The sequence below is a fragment of the Helianthus annuus genome, chromosome 17 (assembly GCF_002127325.2).
Source record: "Helianthus annuus cultivar XRQ/B chromosome 17, HanXRQr2.0-SUNRISE, whole genome shotgun sequence".
NCBI classification, from domain to species: domain Eukaryota; kingdom Viridiplantae; phylum Streptophyta; class Magnoliopsida; order Asterales; family Asteraceae; genus Helianthus; species Helianthus annuus.
The window spans coordinates 35,637,696-35,659,687 of NC_035449.2; the positions used below are offsets into that span (position 1 = coordinate 35,637,696).

Below are 21,992 nucleotides of genomic sequence, written 5' to 3' on the forward strand. Positions count from 1 at the left end.
ATTATCTCATTTTCTTCGAAAACATATATCTTCTAATGTCGCAACCTTTGCACCACCACGACCATTTGCCAACTGGTCATGTCATTGCCACTAAACACACCTCCTTACCTCTGGTCAAATGTTCTCAATTCCACCGAAAACTGCATGCTTACCACTAACAAACAAAAGAGAAATAGTGACCAAGAAGAATAAACCACCGATGTGCCTTGTTGGTCTCACACACTACCCTATTGGTTGACATATAACTCTCGTTGCCGCCTTGTTTAATGTCCACTATTGTGAGCGTTAGATCTTTCCTCATTTTTGTTACTTGTAAGCAACTCACAACACCACGTTGTTGGTTGTTGTAACACTAGCCCTCGTCCCAACTCTGCCACGAAGTAGCTACTTTGACGATGAAGAGAAGAAGAATAATATACATGTATGCGTATCAATCTGAGAAGTATTAAGGTATTAAATAATAAAAACATTTCATTAATAATTTAACTAGAGAATTTTAAAATTTTTAACCATTTGAATATTCATAACGACCACGTAGTTATTATTAGCAAAAACGTTTTCTATCATTATTAATACTAAACTATACTTTCCCAACGTTCATTCTTAAAAAACTTCTTAGTTAATCAAAAGGAAAAATACATAGATTAATGACATATGATCTTAATATGTAAATTATATAATATACACAAGTCTTAAATGCTTATAGTATTAAATGCTTATACTAAAACAATGAAAGATAAATATTGATGTGAAAAAAAAAAGTTTACAACGTGTGAGTGAATCTAGAAACATTGATAGAGAAGAGACATGTTAAGTTGGAGATTGGTGTCTATGTAGAAAGAAAGAAAGAGATGGGTGAGAGTGGGTCCCTGTATTGTGTTGGATGGTAGGGAGTGGGTGACAGTACCTCACATGAACTTGCCGGAAGGAATCTCTTTTCTTTTAACTACTATTCTTATTTTCAATCCTAGATATATGTTTATGATTTTTAATAGATTTTCCGTTGTTTTTTTATAAACCATATAATCCTGTTTCTAAAGTTAAGTTACTAGGCATATAAATCACTTATATAAAATTAATCTATACAGAAAAGAAAAAAATGACATATGACTAAAATATATAACCACAATATTCAAGAAAAGAGAAAAACTAGATCTTAAATTGTTGCTTAGTAGGAAGGTGAAGGTAAGGTCTTATCTAAACTTGATTGAAATCCTATATGATAAACATCCGAGCAAGAACCAAATTCATGAATTGGTACGAGATGGAAGTTTCAACATATTAAGCCAAACATCAACCAACTCCTTAAAACTATTATGCCAAATTTCAAGAGAATAATTCAAAGATTTAGACTTAATTGCAAATGATACATGCCACAAACAAATATGGAAAGAATGTTTGAACCATGGACCCTATGTTCTACTCATTCAAGCATAACTCAGATGACAAAATGCAAAAACTACCAAAATTCAAGGTATCATGTTGAATATAAGCTAGATTCTTATAATTGCTTCAAATCAATCAAATTTAAAAGGATCAAGATCCAATGACATGCTAAATTTTAATTGATTCCAACCAAATTAGAAGAAAGTGTAGGAATAGATTTGAGGAAAAGCTAGCTCTTACATCCATAAAGTGACAACATAAAAAAGTGAAAGGGGTACAAAAACTAAAGGAGTGTTATGATGGGCAATGCCCCAAATTTCTTGTCAAAAATGGCAGGATAAAAGTTTGCCAAATGTTCCCTTCAAGAAAGTGACCATTTCCAACTCTTGCTTTTCTTCTACACTTTCCATCTCTTTGTCTTCTTTCTACCTTGGAATGTGTGTTTGATACCCTTTGTTTCCTCTCTCTCACACAAATCCCTTTTACACACACTTGTCCATTTGCTAGATTTCATTCATCAACTTCAAGAGGATAATTTTAGTAGGTAAAGGTTGAAATTTTCATTTAAAGGGTTTCATCTTTTGATTTTTTCATGTAATACTTTAGAGTTCATGTTTGTTTGACATTGTTTGATGCATGTTAAGAATGCCCTTACGTGTGCTATTCGACAAAACCCTAATTTTAGTTTTGCCAAGAAAGTAAAAAACTAATGTTACTTGTCAAAGTCACGATTGTTAATTCATTTAAAAATTTCAAAACCGAAGTAAGGTAACGTATTATATAATATTACTTTTATAAAAAAAAAAAAAAAAAACTATATAACACTAGTTTTTCTTTATAAACTTATATTAAAATCACTGTTTATATATGGTAATATCTTTTGTTCTTTTACCGTTTAGCCCTGACCTACACTGATTTCATCAAAATCAGCAAAAGTGTCACACCAACCAGTCCTTGATTGAAGAAATTAAATTTAGATGACTTTTACCGAATAAAAAGATCATGTCACAACTATTTTATTAATATAATATACTGACCGTGTTTTTCTGATATTATGCAAAAGCACACGCCTTTTTATTCTGTGAATCTGTGAATATGAGGATTATATAAACCCTAATGCTGAATCTAAGATAAAACTTCTTTTCTTTTTTACCATATTATTAAAAATACCAAAACAACAAAGAAAGAGGAGTAGCCATGAAGAAATATATATGCAGCCAGTTATTATTATGGGGTTATTGGCTAAATTTATAAAAAAAATATATATATATAAAACATTTAGTGGAATGTCATTTCTTTTTCACACCCCAAATATTAGTAAAATAATGCAAATACCCTTTTATTTCTTTGAATACAAGGATTATCCAAACACTAATCTTGAATTTAAAATAATAATACGTTTTTTCTTCTAATTTTTACTCTATTAATTTAAGTACCAAAAAACAAGAATTTAAAGCTTAGAGAACAAACAGATTGATGATCTCCATCTTTAATATAATCAAACCAAAGCCAAGAAGGCGAATCGGGTACCGTTTTCTTTTGCTTTTTTGCTTCTTGATTCCATCAATTGAATTGTGGTTGTTCCAACCATGGCCAAAACCCTGATTGATCATCCATACCAACAAACATTGTGCTAAAACATTCTTCTTTAATGGCATTCGATTGATCGAGTTTGTGGCAATGAAGTTGATGATCTGCCGGCCTTGATGACGAATTGTGGAAAAGTTGATGCGCCACAATGTTATTCGAATTAGGCCTATCGATATTCGACGATGGAAAAAGATTAGGTATTGGCTGGTGTTGGTGTTGATGGTGTGATGATAAAGGGCTATCGGTAGCCGGTGTTCTTGAGATGTCTAGTTTGATTTCAGAGCTGTTTTCGCTTCGGTTGCTGCAAGATCCTTCTGTTTCTTTTATGTTGAGGTTGATTAGTTCTGCTGGCTCCCTATTTTTTAGTGCCATTATCTGCAAAGTTTCAATCTTTTTGGTTGATTAAACAATCTTTAAGAAACTACATGTACTAATACTTGTTCAAGACAGTGTAACAAAGGAAATACCGCATAATCAGTGAATTTATGGATATACATTAATGGATAAACGATAAAGTATGACCCTACTTGTATGGTTTACCGAGTCCTAAAAAAAGTTATCTTCTAGTGCTAAATTGATATGGAAGTTACTAAAAACATGGAAAATAAAAATACTAACAAATTTTGTTTCTTCATGTACTTGTGGAATTGTAACAAACTCGTTTATAATTTCTTCTTTTTGTTACCTAAACTTTGAAAAGAAAATAAAGATATGAATTTTGATATACACTCTACTTCTTTTGCCCATGCTGCATATAAGCATATTGACCCTTTTGCCCTTCAGAAAGAAACAAACTTTGGTCATGACTAATATGGGAAATAGTGTAATGGTTTTACTTTCCATTCTTATAAAATTGTTAATCATTTTAAGTTTTGGCATACCGTTTACGGAAAGTAATTATAACAGTCAGTTTAATGATTATTTTAGTGTTGTATATAATTAGTGGGGATAAATGCAACTTTTAAACTTACTCAAATAGTGAAAATTAAACAGATCATGGCTGCTTACCAGAAACTTTTATTTGATTGCCATTAGATTTGCAAAACAAATATTGTTATCATTAGGAAAAAAGGTTTAGTTACTTTTTGTGTGATCAAGTAAAGAGTAGAATCTAATGATTGATAGATGCAATAAACAATCAAACTAATATTACCTCAGCATGAAGTTTATGATTTTGAGATTGGAGTGAATCATTCTCAGCTTTAACAGCTTCAAACTGTCTCTTGAGGGCATCATAGTCTTTTTCCAACTGTTTAGTTTTCCATCTAGCTCTTCTGTTTTGAAACCATATAGCAATCTGTCTTGGTTGTAGTCCAAGTGCTCTTGCAAGTTGCATTTTTCTCTCAGGTTCAAGCTTATTTCCTAACTCAAAGTTTCTCTCAAGTGTCTTCACTTGTTCCATGTTTAATCTCCTCTTTTTCTCTCCTGCAAGAAGCTGTGATCCATCATCTGATAACTCATCTTCTCCATTCATGTTCCCATCTTGATCACATCCATCCATGTTGTTGTTGTTCAAACCTGAGTAAGAAGACATAGATCTTTTTCCCAAGAAAGCCGCACCTGCACCAAGATCATCAACTAACATATAAAGATTCAAACTTTCTTCAAGCCCATATGGATTTAGTGCATGAAAATGAAAGAAAAGAACTTGAAACTAAAACAAACCCTAATGCATCAATGAGCTGTTCAAGTGTTCAGCACAACTCATCACTGCATCATGATCTTGAAACAGAAGAAAAAATAAAAAAAAAAACTTTGAAAAAACTGAAACCCTAATGCATGAATGAGTTGTACAGCACAACTCATGATTACAAGCTGCATCAAGATCTATGAGAGAGATGCTGTCATAAGTAACTTAGTTATGTTGAGTTAATTACCACTGAAATCTTGAGTGGTGGTACTGCAAGGTGGGAGGATTGGAGAGAGAGATGTAGGGGCATGATGGTCATCTTCTTGGGAGGATTGTAACATGAAATTGGAGGAGAAGAAAGCCATTCCAGTGCAAGTCATCAGCTGTTTAAGCCACCTCTTTAGCTTTGATTATGTGGCTTTTCTCAGAATTTCAAGAATTCGATCTTTGTCGTCTCAACATCATTTTTAGAGAGAGAGAGAGAGAGGGAGGTGAAGGATATTGTGCTATAGAAAGAATGGAGACACTATATATGACACACCCCTTGGGAAAATGATAAAATAATAAGAAATACACAATGGATTATGTTACTATCAAATATTCAAATTTCACCATTTGATGTACATTGTTCTTTTTCTTACAACCATGCATTCTTTAATCATATAAATTAGTAAAAAAGCATGAGATGTTAATTTTTGTTCTTGTCAATTGACGATCAGGATAAAATTTAATTCTCCAACGTATATTTCTGATATAAAAATACTACAAGTAATTATGATAACTTATCATGTCAAACTAAGACATATAACACAGATAATCGGTAAAAAAAAAAAAAACTAGTTTATTTTAGCAAAAAAAAATAAGCACTAAACAAAAATAGGATTGGTTTTTGTGGTAACAATTTATCTCACACTGTCCCGGCAAAAAAGCAATAGAACCGGCCATGTTGGTAATAACATTTTCATCGAAAAATTTATGTGAAACAGAACCCGGTTTATAGATTTATAGGTAACAACTATATTCTATATGCTCTCCATAAAATGGATGTGCGAATAAAGGTTTAGAATTGAACCTATTTAAAAAAAGATTAAACAATATTAGGTTGTTTAGACCCTAAATTTATATCTTTGGCTACTCCTTTTTCTTATATCTACTTTCTCTTTCAATTATCTTCTTTAGACTAGTACGTGTTAATCAAAAGCTCGTGACTCGTTTGAAGTTCGCTCGAAAAAAACTCGGCTAAAAAAAACTCGGTTATAAACGAGTTGGCTTGGTGGCTCGATTTGTAAATGAGTCGAGCTCGAGCCAGACATCGCTCGACTCGTGAGCTTGCAAGCCTGCTTGAATTATTTTATTGCATATAGATTAATTTTAATTTTAAATGTATTGAAATAAAAAGTATGTAAGAGGTGTTAAAGTGTTAACATTTTAAGTTTAATTAATTAATAACATATAAAAATATGGGAAGCTAAACAAAATTATACATATAATACTTTTAATATGTCTTTCGCTATTTAAAATTTTAGAAAAATAATACATATAGATGTAATTTTTATTTTTATTTTGTTTTTTATGTTATAAATATATGTAAAAAAAATCAAAAATAAATTAAAAAATTATAACAAGCCGACACGATTTAATTGGAGCTGACTCGAACATTTTACGAGACAAGCTCGACTTTTCAGCTCGATAAAATACACGAGTCAAGCCAGCTCGTTTAAGTTCAAGCTTGAGCTCAGCCTAGCTCGACTCGACTCGACTCGGTTACAGCCCTACTTTAGACACTCTGGGTATTTATATCTTTCTTACCATGGATCTTTTCGGTTGTTCGTTCGAGAACTACGATAACCGCAGTAGAGTTTAACCACCAAGTTCGGGATGGATTGGTGTGGTTCCTCTACGCCTAGGACACCAGAATATCGAACTATGAACGAAGAAAGGCATGAGATAAAATAGTGATTGCGAGGCCCCAATTCTTGACTGGGGGGGACACCAAAGGACTCTGCCCTTCCATCCCTTGGATAGAATCTAGTAGGATTTATGTAAGAAAGGTTTTAGTATATTTAGAGAAAGAAATACTGTCTCTAAGGCTTCAATTCTATTTATAAATTCATTATTTAAGTTGTTCTTTTTCTCCTTATTGGTAAAAACCCACTCGGTGTATAGTTCATTAGGGGAGATTTTTTCTAATGTAGACAACGATATCCTTCTTGCGATCATTTCTCCAAAAGTTGACAAACTCGAAGAATATATAAAAGATATTCTTTGTTTTCCATCACTTTGGCATGTATAAAAAAATATTGTGAGGTTTAGCTTCTTTTTTATTTATTGCGTAATCATATTTGATATTTTTTAATATACTACTAAACTAATTCTTCATTCCTTCTAGTGAAATATGTACCCACTGTTAAAAAAAAGTTGTTTTCACTTTAACTCGTATGCTAGTTTGATCTCCCTGGATGAGTTATTAAGATATATGTTTTCATTTTTGTTGAGTTAAATTGCGTCTCACATTCGTAATGATTATTAAAACATGTTAATTTTATCTAAGTGAGTTGTTGTTACTATTCTTGGCACGTTAGTTTCCACCTGAAACAACGACTCAAGGCACATAATCTTTATTTCATTTTCCAATTGTTTTGAAACTACATGTAATACTTATATATAGGTTCGTTGTGCAAATAAAAAGATACTTATTTTGTAGAATCTAAAAATGAACTATTAACTTATACACATCATATATCTATTTTGTATATAGGATCTCATTTTCACATCACCTCATTCTAATAGTCGATGTTGTAAATGATAATAGCCGCTTGATCTTACCATATTTCTTACCCTCTTGAAACTAACAATGCTCATAGTTAGGAATATAAAAAGAGGGATCAATAACAAATTGAAAAGGAGCGTACCTTGCATGGAGAAGTGATGTATGAGTTCAAAACGATAAAGAATAAATTGCGGTTGTTTTTCAAGTACATTAGGCATCACGTTCAATCACGCCTATTTTTTCATAGAAACTAAGTCATTGTCATAATAACAAATTCTATAGCCATAAGAGAAATGGTTAAATCCATAGTAATCCTTAGTTAGTTTTGGTATGCACCAATATATGTAATAGACTGTTACAAATGAATGAAGAAAAAGATGTTTGTTTGGTCAATCGAATGGAATAACCTCATTACACAAGAAATTTTATTTCCTCAAAATCATTTCATCTGTTCTTATGTTTTTTTTTTTCATTCTACCCCTTCTTGCACCCTTCATTAACAACACCACAACCACCACCACCCACCAGTTGCCGCCACCCACCAATGCGATAGCCACCGGTGCCACCCACCTGCCACCGTTGCCACCCTCCGCTGCCATCAACCATCACCGATAACACAATATATAACCCTATATAACACCATATAAACACCGTATAAGACCATATAACACTATGTAACACTATATAACACTATATAACAAATATAACACTATATTTTGTCTGATAGCATGTCTATGATAGATGTATAGTGTTATATTTGTTATATAGTGTTACATAGTTTTATATGGTGTTATATGGTGTTACACAGTGTTTATATGGTGTTATATAGTGTTATAATACACTTCTCACACTTCTGAATTAATGTACAGGATCCTCTACCTATGTATATATATATATATAGGGAGGGGCTCATGCGAGAACCACCCTTATTGTGAGAACCTTGAGAACCAATGTGAACACAACCTAAAATAGCTAAAAAAAACCTAAAAAACCTAACCCCCACCCCCCTCCAAAAAAAAAAAAAAAAACCTAACCCCCCCCCTCTCAAAGCTAAATGCTAAAAACTAAAACCCCAAAAAACCTAAAAAAAACCTAACCCCCCCCCCCCCAAAAAAAAAAAAAAAAAAAAACCTAAACCCCCCTCCCCCACCCCCCAAAAACCTAAACCCCCTCCCACCTCCCCCCTCCCCAAGCTAAAATGCTAAAAACTAAACCCCCAAAAAACCTAAAAAAATCTAAAAAAAAAATTTTTTAATATTTTTTATGCTCAAATCGCTACTTTTAGTGACCAAAAAAAATTTTTTTTTGGCTTCGAAAAGTAGCGATTTTTATATAAAAAATATTAAAAAAAAATTTGTGTGATTTTTAGCTATTTTTAGGCATTTTTGGTTGTGTTCACATTGGTTCTCGCGGTTCTCGCAATAAGAGGTGGTTCTCGCTTGATAATCTCCCTATATATATATATATATATATATATATATATATATATATATATATATATATATATATATATATATAGGGAGGGGCTCATGCGAGAACTCCATTTATTGCGAGAACCGCGAGACCCAATGTGAACACAACCTAAAATAGCTAAAAAAACCTAAAAAAACCCTAACCCTCACCCCCACCCCCCCCCCCAAAAAAAAAAAAAAAAAAAAAAAAAAAAAAAACCTAACCCCCCCCCCCAAGCTAAATGTTAAAAACTAAAACCTAAAAAAAACCTAACCCCCCCCCCCAAGCTAAAATGCTAAAAACTAAACCCCCAAAAAACCTTAAAAAATCTAAATAAAATCTAAATTTTTTTTTTTAATATTTTTTATGCTTAAATCGCTACTTTTAGTGGCAAAAAAAATTTAATTTTTTTTTTGGTTCGAAAAGTAGTGATTTTTATATAAAAAATATTAAAAAAATGTGTGATTTTTAGCTATTTTTAGGGATTTTTGGCTGTGTTCACATTGGTTCTCGCGGTTCTCGCAATAAGAGGTGGTTCTCGCATGATCTTCTCCCTATATATATATATATATATATATGGTGGGGTTCCGCTACAAAGTCCCTTTTTTTCCTACAAAGTGTACAAAGTCACAAAATACCACAATTTCAGGCATAAAACACACTCAAAACCCACAAATAACATAGTGAACTTCACTAAAACATAATATCCAAACCCTACCAGTTCTTAAAAACTTCAAACACAACATCGTACAACTATGAATATAAAACACAACATGATAATCAACATAAAACAGACTAATGTTAGTCATTCGATAATCAAAGCCTTATCATCCAAAACGCAACACAAAACCCACAAATAAGGTGTTTTCGTAATCTCCACTATGTTATTTGTGGGTTTTGAGTGTGTTTTATGGTTAACATTATGGTGTTTTATGACTTTTTACACTTTGTAGGAAAAATGGACTTTGTAGTCAACTCTCACCCCCTCTCTCTCTCTCTCTCTCTCTCTCTATATATATATATATATATAGGGGGCCGCTAGAATGAGAACCACCCCGAGTTGTAAGAACCGCGAGAACTGCACCCCACGGAGCGCCGTTCGCCATGATTTTTTTTTTACAAGTAGATGTGTGTATTATAAACACAGCCGTAAAAAATCATGGCGAACGGCGCTCCGTGGGGTGTAGTTTTTTACACCACAAGTTTGGTGGCTGTGTTTATAATATACACATCTACTTGTAAAAAAAAATCATGGCGAACGGCGCTCCGTGGGGTGCAGTTCTCGCGGTTCTTACAACTCGGGGTGGTTCTCATTCTAGCGGCTCCCTATATATATATATATATATAAATATATATATATATATAATAGAGAGTTCATTGGGGAACACTAAAAAAATGGGGAACCGAGAAACCATACATTTAACACATTAAAAATTCAACTTCACGGGTTAAAAATCAATTTTTTTAAAAGCATTTTCAGCGCTTTTCCTTATAAACACATGTAGAAGCATTTTTAATAAAAAAATTCAAAAACTAAAAATATAAAAAACATGTTTAAAAACAGTTAAAAAATGTTATTTTTTACAAAAGATGATTTCTTTATTGGATTAACTTCCACGCAGTTTTATATGTAAAAGCGTCAAAAAAAATTAAAAAATTGATTTTTAACATGTTAAATTGAATTTTTAAGATATATTTAACACGTTAAATATATTGTTCTCCGGTTCTTCACTTTTTTGTGTTTACCAATTAATCTCACACTATATATAACCATATATATATATATATATATATATATATATATATATATAGGGTAAGGTTCATGCGAGAACCACCTTATTGCGAGAACCGCGAGAACCAATATGAACACAACCTAAAATAGCTAAAAAAACCTAAAAAAAACCTAACCCCCACCCCCCCCCAAAAAAAAAAAAAAAAAAAAACCTAACCCCCCCCCCCAAGCTAAATGCTAAAAACTAAAACCCTCAAAAAACGTAAAAAAAACCTAACCCCCCCCACCCCCCCCCCCTCCCCCCAAAAAAAAAAACCTAAACCCCCCTCCTCCACCCCCCAAAAACCTAAACCCCCCTCCCCCACCCCCCAAAAAACTAAAACCCTCATTTTACTTCATTTAATATTTGCATTTCATTTTAATATAAGGGTATATTGGTAAATTTACATAAATCATTAATTTATATTCTTCCCCTTTAATAACTAACTAAATTAAATTTGTAACTCATTTTCAAAATATATACTTTTTCCAAATAAAAAAAATAACTTAATTTAAAGTGTAGAATAAATTACTAGTTGTGTAGGATAAATTAAGAGTTGTGTAGGATATTTCGAGGTGTGTAGGATAAAATTCTATATTGTGTAGGGTATATGTAGGAAAATTTTGATATGTGTAGGTTTAGTACATTATATGTAGGATAATTAATTATTAATTGACTAATTAATTAAAGAGAGAAAAATTAATGATATCAGTTATAAATGAAATAGTATTTTACTAATATGCACTTTCTTATTTTTCTTCTCACATTAGATTTCTTTTCAAATGAACCTTCCCCCATATATATATATATGTATATATAAATATAAATATAAATATAAATATAAATATATATATAGAGTTAATTACACAGTTAGTCCCTGTGGTTTACACTAAATAACAATCTAAGGTACTAAGAGTTTAAAATCACGTTTTAGGGTATTAACTTTTAATTTTTTAACAAAGTAAGGTCCTAAGGTTAGTTGGCTGTTAAATGCTAACCCTGACACCCTCACGTGCAATAAACGTGAGGGTAAAAATGTCATTTAATCCTAATGAACTGCTTTCCCTCCCAATTTATAACCCTAAATCTAACATGCTCTTCCCCCTTTCCTCATCTGTGAACAGAGACATCGAAGATACATACTAAACCCTAACAGCCGTCATGGTGATGTGCAAGTGTGGTAGAGCAGCATTGATGAAGACATCGAAGACCTCCAAAAACCCTGAACGGAGATTTTATACATGCCCACAAATGGTAAGTATTTGAATCCCCTTATCACCTAATTCGTGTGTTTACTGAAATTTTTTATTTTCAGAGATCAAAATGTAAGTTCTTTGTGTGGATTGATCCTCCTGTGAACTCTCCTCCATCCCCAGAGTTAGGGTTTCATAAAGCCCCAAATCACAGTTCGAGCATTGAAGTCAGATTTGAAGAATTGAAGCATGAAATTAGAAGAAAGGATGCTGCATTAGTGATGAGTTGGTGTATACTTGTTGGCCTTTTAGTGTTAATCCTTGTAGTTGTTTTGATCAGTCTTCTCTTGAAGCCTTCATAATGTTATTCCAGTAATGATTCATAATGTTAGTCCAGTAATGAAATGTGAAGGCTGTGTTTTGTTTGTAATAAAGTGTGTTTTGTTTGTAATAAAGTGTGTTTTGTTTATAATGAAGTTGTTTATAATGAAGTTGTGTTTTGTTTGTGTTGACCATAATATGGCTTTAAAACCTGACAAGGCAAATTGACCATAATATGTCTTTAAAACCTGACAAGTAAACCTGACAAGTAAACCTGACAAGGCAAATTGACCAAACTGATAAAACCAAAGTCTTACAAAACTGAACATAAGATAAAACTGAACATAAGATAAAACTGAACATAAGATAAAACTGAACATATCCCAAACTGGTAACAACAGTTTTACAAAAACCATATCCCAAACTGTTTGATAACATATCCCAAACATCCTAATAACATAAAAAAGGATAACCAGAAGTTTTAGCAGCCTAATAACATAAAAAAGCATCAAAAAGCATAACCAAACATCCTATTTAACTAGATTGAGCAGCAGTTGAGCCTTGTCCGGTGCACCTTCTTTTATTGTGACCTTTTCCTCCACAGCTTCCACATGTCACTGTCTTCCATTTCCTACTCAACTTGCCATCTTTAACCATGCTATCTTCCTTCTCCATTTCATCCTTTCTTCTCATCTTCCTGGGTCTGCCAACAGGTTTGTGGTACATTGGTTCAAGGAGTTTTGTACTACAGTGTGCCCTAGGCCACATGCTTCTTCCATTGATTGGCCCTATTTTGTAAGAGTATACCTTCTTCCATGTAGACAACCAGTAGCACTCATCCACCCATCTCTCTGGTATGTCAACCTGTGCAAACAAAAAAAAATACATTAATTAACTTTAAACCATTTGCAGCCACTTCAGTTGCAGTAATGAAATTACCTTCAAACCATTTGCAGCCATATCCCAGTTGGTGGCAACAGCATGTGTACAAGGCATGCCCCTTATTTCCCATTTCCTGCATGTGCAGGTCCTCTCAATGACATCCACAACAAACTGCTCTCCATATCTTTCACCCAAATAACAACTAACTTGATACTTAGGACCACCATTCCACTGGACAATTAAATTGGCTGCATGTTTTTTGACAAGCTCAAAATGCTCAGCAGCTTTTGGAGTCAACACACCATCAGTCTTAGCAATAACCTTCAGCACATTGACAATCCTTTTCATGCAATACTCTCTAACATATTCAAGAGCACTGATAATGGGCTTATCCCTGCCTGTTAACATAATCAAATATAATCACATGAATTGATTAAACACATATAATAATATAAATATAATAACATAAATTCAGTTAAGTAATCATACATACCATCCACCAATCTTGCATTAAACACCTCACACAAATTGTTTAACAACACCTCAGTCTTAGCCCTACCTGTTAACAACACAAATTGTTATACAAACCAACAATAGTGATTAAACAATTGAATTACAATAAATATTATACCTGAAAAGTGACTTCTTGTCCAATGAACTGCTGGAATTTGGCTTAGATAGTGATGAGCATCAGGGTTCATCAATCTCATTTCCTCCATTTTGTCTTGGAACTGCTGAACTGTATTGGCTGTAGCTATGGCCCACAACATGTCCTTGTATGCCTTTCCCCTCCATTGTAACCTGAAATTCTGATGAATGTGTCTAACACAATATCTGTGTTCTGCACTAGGGAAGACAGCAGCAATGGCTGGGATGATTCCTTTCTGCCTATCTGAGATGAAAGTGAAATTGGCATTCACAGGTAATTCAAGATCATCCCTTAAAAGATCCAAGAACCATGTCCAGGAATCTTTTGACTCTGCCTCAGCTATAGCATATGCCAGTGGGTAGATCCTTGTATGACCTACATAAAATGCACATTTTTCCTTACTAGCTTCTTGTTGTTTCCTAATCCTCCTAAATGCTTTTTTCCTATGCTTTTCAATGGTAAGTTCTCCTTCAGATTCAGATGTGCCAAGGGAATCATTGCTAAGATATTCTTCTTCTAAGGGATCATGTTCAGTATCATCCACACTTGTTTCAGTAGCATTATCAGTTTCTTTTTCATTGTTCATCTGATGCTTAGCCTGGAACTTGTCATTAAACTGACTCATATCAACTTCTACCTCAAACACCTCATTTTCCTCATCGACAATGTCCTCATCACCACTATCCTCATTATCATGTTCAACCCTTTCACTCTGTTTAGCCTTTTCATTCTCATTACCCTTTTCCTTCTGTTCAGCTGGCCTTACATAAGGTTTTAAAACATCACCAAGTGTGTTGTGATCACTAAACAGCTCATTAAAAGAAGCATCAACAACAGTCTGTCTTAGGATATTCTCAACATCTTCATTACTAAACTTCTCAGTCCTATTTTCAACATCATTGATATCAAAGTCTACATTCACTGTTACCTCTTCATCTACTTGTGCATTCTTTGGTTCATCTACATTACCAGCATTGACTGTCACATCTTCATCTACTTGTGCATTCTTAGGGTCATCTACATTACCAGCATTGACTGTCACATCTTCATCTACTTGTGCATTCTTAGGGTCATCTACTTTACCATTATTGACTGTCACATCTTCAGTTGCAATGCCTAAACCATGCTCTACATAAAGACTTATAACTTTGGAACCTTGTAGCACATATTCACTCATGACTCGTACATCATCATCAGTGCTTAAAGACATAAGACCACTATGTATCTCACTACCAGGAACCACAAAATAAAAATGATGAACTTTATCTTCTGAAAACCCTAACAACCTCATAGCATCGTTGACATCATGGATACAAAACATGTCCGTATCCATGAAATCAACATAGATTACCTTACCAGTTATGTAGCAAAGATTTTGATTTTTGATTCCAAATTGCCCATTGTAGTGTATCTTCAGAGAAAATAATCCTGTTTGTGTACCTGAAATCAACATTGATCATCTTTTAGAACAAGAAAATTATGCAAAATCCATTGCCTTTAGCATCCAATAAAGCATTATTGAGTAGGCGACTTACCGTATTTGCCAACGTAGTCAAATGGTTCATCTTCTTGTCTCAAAAGATCCATCGCTCAACGCTAAAACCCTAGAAATCAGGGTTTACTCGATTTGGGTTTACAGAGTATATGGGGTGAAGATGAATAGACTGATGTTGAATGAAACAGAGTTTAATTAAAGCAGGAGACCTTCATTTAAATGACATATTTACCCTCACGTTTATGGCACGTGAGGGTGTCAGGGTTAGCATTTAACAGCAACTTAACGTTAATACCTTACTTTGTTAAAAAATTAAAAGTTAGTACCCTAAAACGTGATTTTAAACTCTTAGTACCTTAGATTGTTATTTAGTGTAAACCACAGGGACTAACTGTGTAATTAACTCTATATATATATATATATATATATATAGGGTTAGGTTCATTAGTAAACAACCCCCTTGATTGTGAACACTAGTGAACTAATCCTAGCCCTTGATTATCAATACACAAGTGTATACACTACTGTAAATCAATGGCCAAGATTCGATGATGAAAATACACTAATGTATTTTACGATTTGATGATGTAAATCAATGGTCAGGATTTGTTCACTTAGTTCACAAATACACCAGTGTTCACTCTAGAACCCCACCATATATATATTTAAAAAAATATATTTGTCGAAGGGATTTTTTTTAAAAAAATAAACAAATTTCAGTGCCTAACATGTGTTAGGCAAAAAAGACATAAATTTGCTGAAACCTTTTTTTTTTTTTTTAATTATCCCTTCGGCGCTTTTTTGATTTTTTTTGGCCCAAAAGTCTTAAAAACATGTATATTACATGTGTTATTTTTTTCAAAAAAAAAATGTCGGGAGCTTGGGTTTTCTAGGGTTTTTTTATATATATAGGGTTTTCTATATAGCCCAACCCTATATATATATATATATATATATATAGGGTAATGCTAGACAAAAAACCCTAAAATTCTTAGAAAACTCTGGAAACCCAAATGGGAACCCATTTTTACCCAACCTCCCGACATTTTTTTTTTTTTTGAAAAAATTACACATGTAATATACATGTTTTAGAGTGTTTTGGGCCAAAAAAAAACAAAAAAGCGCCGAAGGGATTTTTTTAAAAAAAATAAACAAATTTCAGTGCATTCTGAAATTTGCTGAAACTTTTTTTTTTAAATTATCCCTTCGGCGCTTTTTTTGATTTTTTGGCCCAAAAGTCTTAAAAACATGTATATTACATGTGTTATTTTTTTCAAAAAAAAATGTCAGGAGCTTGGGTTTTCTAGGGTTTTTTATATATATAGGGTTTTCTATATAGCCTAACCCTATATATATAGGGTAATGCTAGACAAAAAAACCCTAAAATTCTTAGAAAACTCTGGAAACCCAAATGGGAACCCATTTTTACCCAACCTCCCGACATTTTTTTTTGAAAAAAATTACACATGTAATATACATGTTTTAGAGTGTTTTGGGCCAAAAAAACAAAAAAGCGTCGAAGGGATTTTTTTAAAAAAAATAAACAAATTTCAGTGCCTAACATGTGTTAGGCAAAAAAGACATAAATTTGCTGAAATTTGCTGAAACTTTTTTTTTTAAATTATCCCTTCGGCGCTTTTTTGATTTTTTTGGCCCAAAAGTCTTAAAAACATGTATATTACATGTGTTATTTTTTTCAAAAAAAAAAAAAATGTCGGGAGCTTGGGTTTTCTAGGGTTTTTTATATATAAATGGTTTTCTATATAGCCCAACCCTATATATATATATATATATATATATATATAGGTAGAGGATCCTGTAAAAAGTGCTCAAAGTGTGAGAAGTGTATTATAACACTATATATAATACTATATAACACCATATAAACACCGTATAATAATATGTAACACCATATAATACCATATAACACTATGTAACAATATATATATCATTATATAACAGATATAACACTATAGGTTGTCTGATAGCATGTCTATGATAGATGTATAGTGTTATATTTGTTATATAATGTTATATAGTGTTACATAGTGTTATATGGTATTATATGGTGTTACATATTGTTATACGGTGTTTATATGGTGTTATATAGTATTATATATAGTGTTATAATACACTTCTCACACTTCTCACACTTTAGGCCCTTTTTACACTATCCTATATATATACAGGGTCAGGATTTAGAGAAAATGGTGGAAAGTGTGAGAACGGTGAGAACGCTTATGGATCGTCCGATCAAAACAATCTATGGACTAGATTGGCGCAGTGGCATTTTTCGTAAATAACACGAATTCTATTAAATGGACGTGCTTCATTAAGGGTAAAAAAAGGTCTTTACACTTCTATACCAAAACGCCAAACTAATTAATAAAACGCCATTACGGACCAAAACACATCCCTATATAAACAAAAACATCCCAGACATAAAAACACACCCCTCAGAACCTGAAACGCCATATTTTCTACTATGTACCATTCATCTTACAAACGCCAAAATCCTCAAAACATCAAACATACCTACTCAAAAAAGGCCATATTTTACTATATACCAATCATCTTAGAAAACGCCAAAACACTCAAACATCAAAGATTCCAAAAAATCGACGTTTCTTTCAGATACACTATTTCCTCAATAAAACGCCAAAAATGGCAAATCTCGTTTGCTGTGACTCAAATAACATTTTGTTGAATGAGATGGACAAATCATAAACAAAAAGATACTTGGGTCAGACTTATGTCATTTTTTTGTGTTTTGTTATTGATGAATATTATAATGCCATGAAAAGACGAATGACACTGATGAGTTGTTTGAAGATACATATTCAAAGAAAAAACTTATGTCATTTTGTCTTTCCAAACGGCCACAAAAACACGAGCATGACAAAGCCAAACCGCTGGTGAACATGTTTCAAAGAAGAAAGAGACTGATAACAGTGCAGATTTGAAAGATGAATTGTTTCTACTTTTATTTTTTTAATTCTCTTTTTCTGTTGTTTGTTATGTATTTTTCAACTTAGAATAAAAAAATACATTATATTAATAAAACGCCAAACAGTCATAATGCTTGTGAAACGCCATAAATGCAGTAAAACGCCAAAAACTCCCAAACTATAATAAAAGTAATTTGCAGAAGTATTATTAAAAGCTAAAAATGAAAAAAAAAACACCAAAAACTACTTAAAGCCATTAAAAACGCCAAACTTGGGAGATGGAAAGTCTATGATGTAACACCCCGTGTTTTGAAAGTCAAAGTCAAAGTAAAGATTGAAGTCAAAGGGAGAAAAGATTGCTAATTGCGATCTGTCACTCCTTGCTCAACTACTGTTTTGACTTCTTTGACTTGCAATCGAATCTTTATTTTAATTGCTTTAGTTGTATTATGTGGAGTATCTATTAATAATCGAGGTTTATCGCTTGTTTTATCGCCTTATCGCTTATCGCATCGCAATCGCATTCGCAACTCGAATTATGCGTTCTGGATATTGTATTACGTGTGTGTGCTATTTATGTGTTACTTGTACGTGTTTACTTTTGTTTTATGGTGATTAATCAAAACGCAATCGCAACTCTATCGCAATCGAATCGCAAACGCTAAACGCCAGTTAATTATGATGATTGAATGTTAGATATAGTGTTTATGTGTTTACTGTTAATCTATCGCATCGCTCGCTCGAAACGCATCGCAACGCTCAACACGCAAATCGAAACGACGAAACTCAACACGCCAGACACCTGGATCGAGTGGCCGACCGATCGAGTGGCCATCCGATCGGTGACCTATCCGATCCATGTGCCCTTTCCCTTTTTGGCAACCTATAAATACCTCACTTGTCACATCACTTGATGTGACAGCTCCTCCACTCGACCAGCTCGCTTCAGCCCTTCTTTCCCTCGATTTCTCACAATTCTTGTAAGTTTTTAACCTAAATCTTGTACTTCTATGATCTACACACACTCCTTCGTCTTTTTCACCTTTGAATCTTAACTTTTAACCCTGAAATCAATGGATTTGAGGTGTTCTAGGATGATGCCATCATAGAGTTCTTATGAACTTCAAGTGTTGGCCTCATTCCACCAAGAACAACCCAGATCTGAAGGATTTCCACATGATTAAACAACGATTTCGCATAGATCTACACAAATTCATGGTTAAAAGGATTGAAAGATGGTTTTCTAACTTTCTTTCAACTCTTTTACACTCAATGTACTCAAAACCGATAGAATCGGAGCTTGTTCTGATCTTCTACTCTTTCTTAATGATGTATTGGTTCAAGATCTGAATTCTATCCACAAGACAACCGATCTCGAGTTAAACATAAACAACCGTTTCGAACCGTGAACTGACCGGACTAGGGTGATTCCTGTTCGATCGGGTCACTTAGGCCATGATGGGGTTTCTGTTGTTTAGCACGTTATCACACCGTCCCGATCAAAACTGCAAAACCTTCAAAACAATCAAGTGTCAAAGACGATCAGGTCGTTGGGACGGATTGCCGTCCGATCGGATTGCCATCCGATCGCACAGCCATCCGATCGGCTTACACTTGGTTCCACACTTAAACTTTTCTCGTTCAACTTGAGGGACTGAATGTCGAACGGATTGCCATCCGATCGGATAGCCATCCGATCGAACGACCATCCGACCATGTGATATTTGGAACTTCGATACTTAGCCATTTTCAAAATTTCAAAGATCATCAATAACTAACGGACTTCCACCCGATCGGATTGCCATCCGATCGAGTGACAATCATGCTGTGAACTTGTTCTCACTAAGTGTCCTACCAATCGGATCGCTACCCGATCGAACTGCCGTTCGATCGATTGGCCTGAAGGGTAGAAATATACTTCTCTGTTTTTAAAATGCTACAACGAAAACTTCAAAGCAATCATACATAAACACATCCTTACCAGACAAGATGTCAATCCGTTCGAATGGCCATCCGATCGGATTGCCATCCGATCGGATTACCATCCGACACTTACCACCTTTACACCGTTTTACGCGCCGCTTATCGTTTATGCTATCGTTAACTATTCAGGCTAATCTCTCTCAGCGCTCCCTTCAATCCAAGAGAGTGTTTACTTGTTAAACACAATCTGTGAGTATACTCGATCCCTTTTTTGCTTTACGCACTTTTGGGTGTTACATACGTTACCTATATTCAAATCACATCAAACACACAACGCAAACACTATTTATACGCTAACCGTTATTGCATGCTACGTGTTATTCGATGAATGCTTGTATGTTATGTTAACACAGTGATTGTTGCCTGACACCTTAGCAACGATAGTACTATAGTTTGGACTCAACACTTGTCGTGGACAGGGGTTGTTAAGGGCTTTACTTCACGTGTCCCAATGGGGATATGTGTTGCGCATTCTACAACTCACAGTCACGTTTGTGCATATTTCTCTGTCGATAACCTACTTGCCTTCACTTTATACATGTTACATGCTGGTTATGCGTAAACGATTTCGAACTCTATTATTACTATATCAAACTTGTATGCTCACCTTTACACTATGTGTATTGACCTTTATTTTAACGTATGTGACAGGTGGTTAGGATGCTGTGCTTTATCTGCTTTTGTGGAATCAAGTAGGATGGAGTCTAGAAACAAAGACAATTTATTTAAATCCGAGTTGTCGGAATATGTTTTGTTTTGAGGATAACAATGCCTGTAATAATTTGATTGCTTGGTAGATTATGGTATGGGACATAATAGTAACTATCCGGTAATTTAGTTGTTATGGAATTTCTCTTGACAATCTGTTTCGCTCAGTGCCGCGCCCCGATGTTTCCGCCATCGGTTGGGGTGTGACATATGACCCTAAAAACTCATAAAAAGCTGAACAAAAACAGTAAAAATACACAGTAACTGAAAAGACGACTACTTTATTAATATCATTTATTATAAATAAAATCCCGCCTAACCTACGTGCCAAAAACATCCTATAAGAGAGACGTCTTTGCACAATCAACTGATCACAAACCAAAAACAACGCCATATTTCCTAGAAACCATTCACTTTAAAAACGCCAAAAAAATAGTTAAAAAAGCCACAGATGCGGAACCTCGTTTCTTCTATATTGAGTATTGTTCTGAATGAAGTTTCACTGAATGCATTCTTCTCTGAGGTGGGTATCTCTATAATCTTTTGCTGAATGAGATGGACAAATATTAAAAAAAAAAAAAAAAAAGAGACTGATGACACTGATAAGTCATCATGTCACTTTGTTCTTGATGTATATATTGATGGCATGTAGGGATCAATACATTAGAGCAGGCGTTAGTCTTCAACATGTCATCAAACAAGTATATAACAAACCACAATAAAGGATGCCACAAAAAATAAGCATCTTCTAAAGACGGGCGTTATGTATTCAAAAAGAGGTTCAAAACGCCAAAAATGTTAAAGTAGAAGAGGCTGATGACAGTGAAGATTTGGATGAGAAATTAGATTATAATTTTTAATTTTTTTTTCATTTTCTATTGTTTGTTATCTAATTCTCTGTTGTTTATTATCTAATTCTCTACTAATAAAAAAATTGAGTATAAAATGCCAAAAACTACAAACACCAAAACGCCTGATAGTGTGAAAACTGTGAGAACGGATGCTAGCAAAGCACGATGTTGCTATATAAAACGCCAAAAGACGCCAAACAAAGTATTACTGGAAAAATCAACACTAATTGACAGATGAAATTGAACGAAACAGTAATTGCTAAACAGTAAAATGAAGAGACGGTAACATTATTGCCAAACATTTATTATATTAAAAGCCATTACATGGAAAATTGAATTTATTTATCTTTCAAAAACGCCAT

General features: G+C 33.7%; 3 protein-coding genes across 7 annotated transcripts; 1 reads left to right on the forward strand and 2 right to left on the reverse strand.

The window, feature by feature from the left end:
- Positions 1-2,698: 2,698 nt before the first annotated feature.
- LOC110926471 (homeobox-leucine zipper protein ATHB-13) lies at positions 2,699-5,132 on the reverse strand. Of its 4 annotated transcripts, none has more exons than XM_035986564.1 (3): positions 4,854-5,132; positions 4,130-4,536; positions 2,699-3,366 (listed from the first exon to the last, which is right to left on the reverse strand). In XM_035986564.1, the coding sequence occupies exons 1-3, from the start codon at positions 4,984-4,986 to the stop codon at positions 2,950-2,952; spliced, it is 957 nt and encodes a 318-aa protein (XP_035842457.1). In that variant the 5' UTR covers positions 4,987-5,132; the 3' UTR covers positions 2,699-2,949. The 4 variants fall into 4 exon arrangements, with proteins under 4 accessions (XP_035842457.1, XP_022025927.1, XP_035842456.1 ...); XM_022170235.2 differs by having other exon boundaries at positions 2,699-3,351; positions 4,130-4,554; XM_035986563.1 differs by having other exon boundaries at positions 4,130-4,554.
- Positions 5,133-11,674: 6,542 nt separating this feature from the next.
- LOC110923418 lies at positions 11,675-12,265 on the forward strand. The gene is made up of 2 exons (XM_022167517.2): positions 11,675-11,854; positions 11,916-12,265. Exons 1-2 carry the CDS (start codon positions 11,762-11,764, stop codon positions 12,153-12,155), a joined length of 333 nt encoding a protein of 110 aa, XP_022023209.1. The 5' UTR covers positions 11,675-11,761; the 3' UTR covers positions 12,156-12,265.
- Positions 12,266-12,500: 235 nt separating this feature from the next.
- LOC110922087 lies at positions 12,501-15,540 on the reverse strand. 2 transcript variants are annotated; one of them, XM_022166414.2, is made up of 5 exons: positions 15,181-15,540; positions 15,002-15,085; positions 13,490-13,555; positions 13,054-13,394; positions 12,501-12,978 (listed from the first exon to the last, which is right to left on the reverse strand). In XM_022166414.2, exons 1-5 carry the CDS (start codon positions 15,230-15,232, stop codon positions 12,649-12,651), a joined length of 873 nt encoding a protein of 290 aa, XP_022022106.1. In that variant the 5' UTR covers positions 15,233-15,540; the 3' UTR covers positions 12,501-12,648. The 2 variants fall into 2 exon arrangements, with proteins under 2 accessions (XP_022022106.1, XP_022022107.1); XM_022166415.2 differs by lacking the exon at positions 13,490-13,555.
- Positions 15,541-21,992: the final 6,452 nt, after the last annotated feature.

Bases quoted from the DNA above. Each gene is read 5' to 3' on its own strand.
- LOC110926471 (XM_035986563.1), bottom strand. From the start codon at position 4,986: ATGACTTGCACTGGAATGGCTTTCTTCTCCTCCAATTTCATGTTACAA. The intron at 4,555-4,853 runs GTAATTAACTCA...TTTATATGTTAG, and splicing joins CACCACTCAAGATTTCAGTG to TTGATGATCTTGGTGCAGGT. The intron at 3,367-4,129 runs GTAATATTAGTT...TCAACCAAAAAG, and splicing joins ATCATAAACTTCATGCTGAG to ATTGAAACTTTGCAGATAAT.
- LOC110923418 (XM_022167517.2), top strand. From the start codon at position 11,762: ATGGTGATGTGCAAGTGTGGTAGAGCAGCATTGATGAAGACATCGAAG. The intron at 11,855-11,915 runs GTAAGTATTTGA...TTTTATTTTCAG, and splicing joins TTTATACATGCCCACAAATG to AGATCAAAATGTAAGTTCTT.
- LOC110922087 (XM_022166414.2), bottom strand. From the start codon at position 15,232: ATGGATCTTTTGAGACAAGAAGATGAACCATTTGACTACGTTGGCAAA. The intron at 13,556-15,001 runs GTAAGGTAATCT...TGTTGTTAACAG, and splicing joins AAATCTTTGCTACATAACTG to GTAGGGCTAAGACTGAGGTG. The intron at 12,979-13,053 runs GTAATTTCATTA...TTGTTTGCACAG, and splicing joins TGGCTGCAAATGGTTTGAAG to GTTGACATACCAGAGAGATG.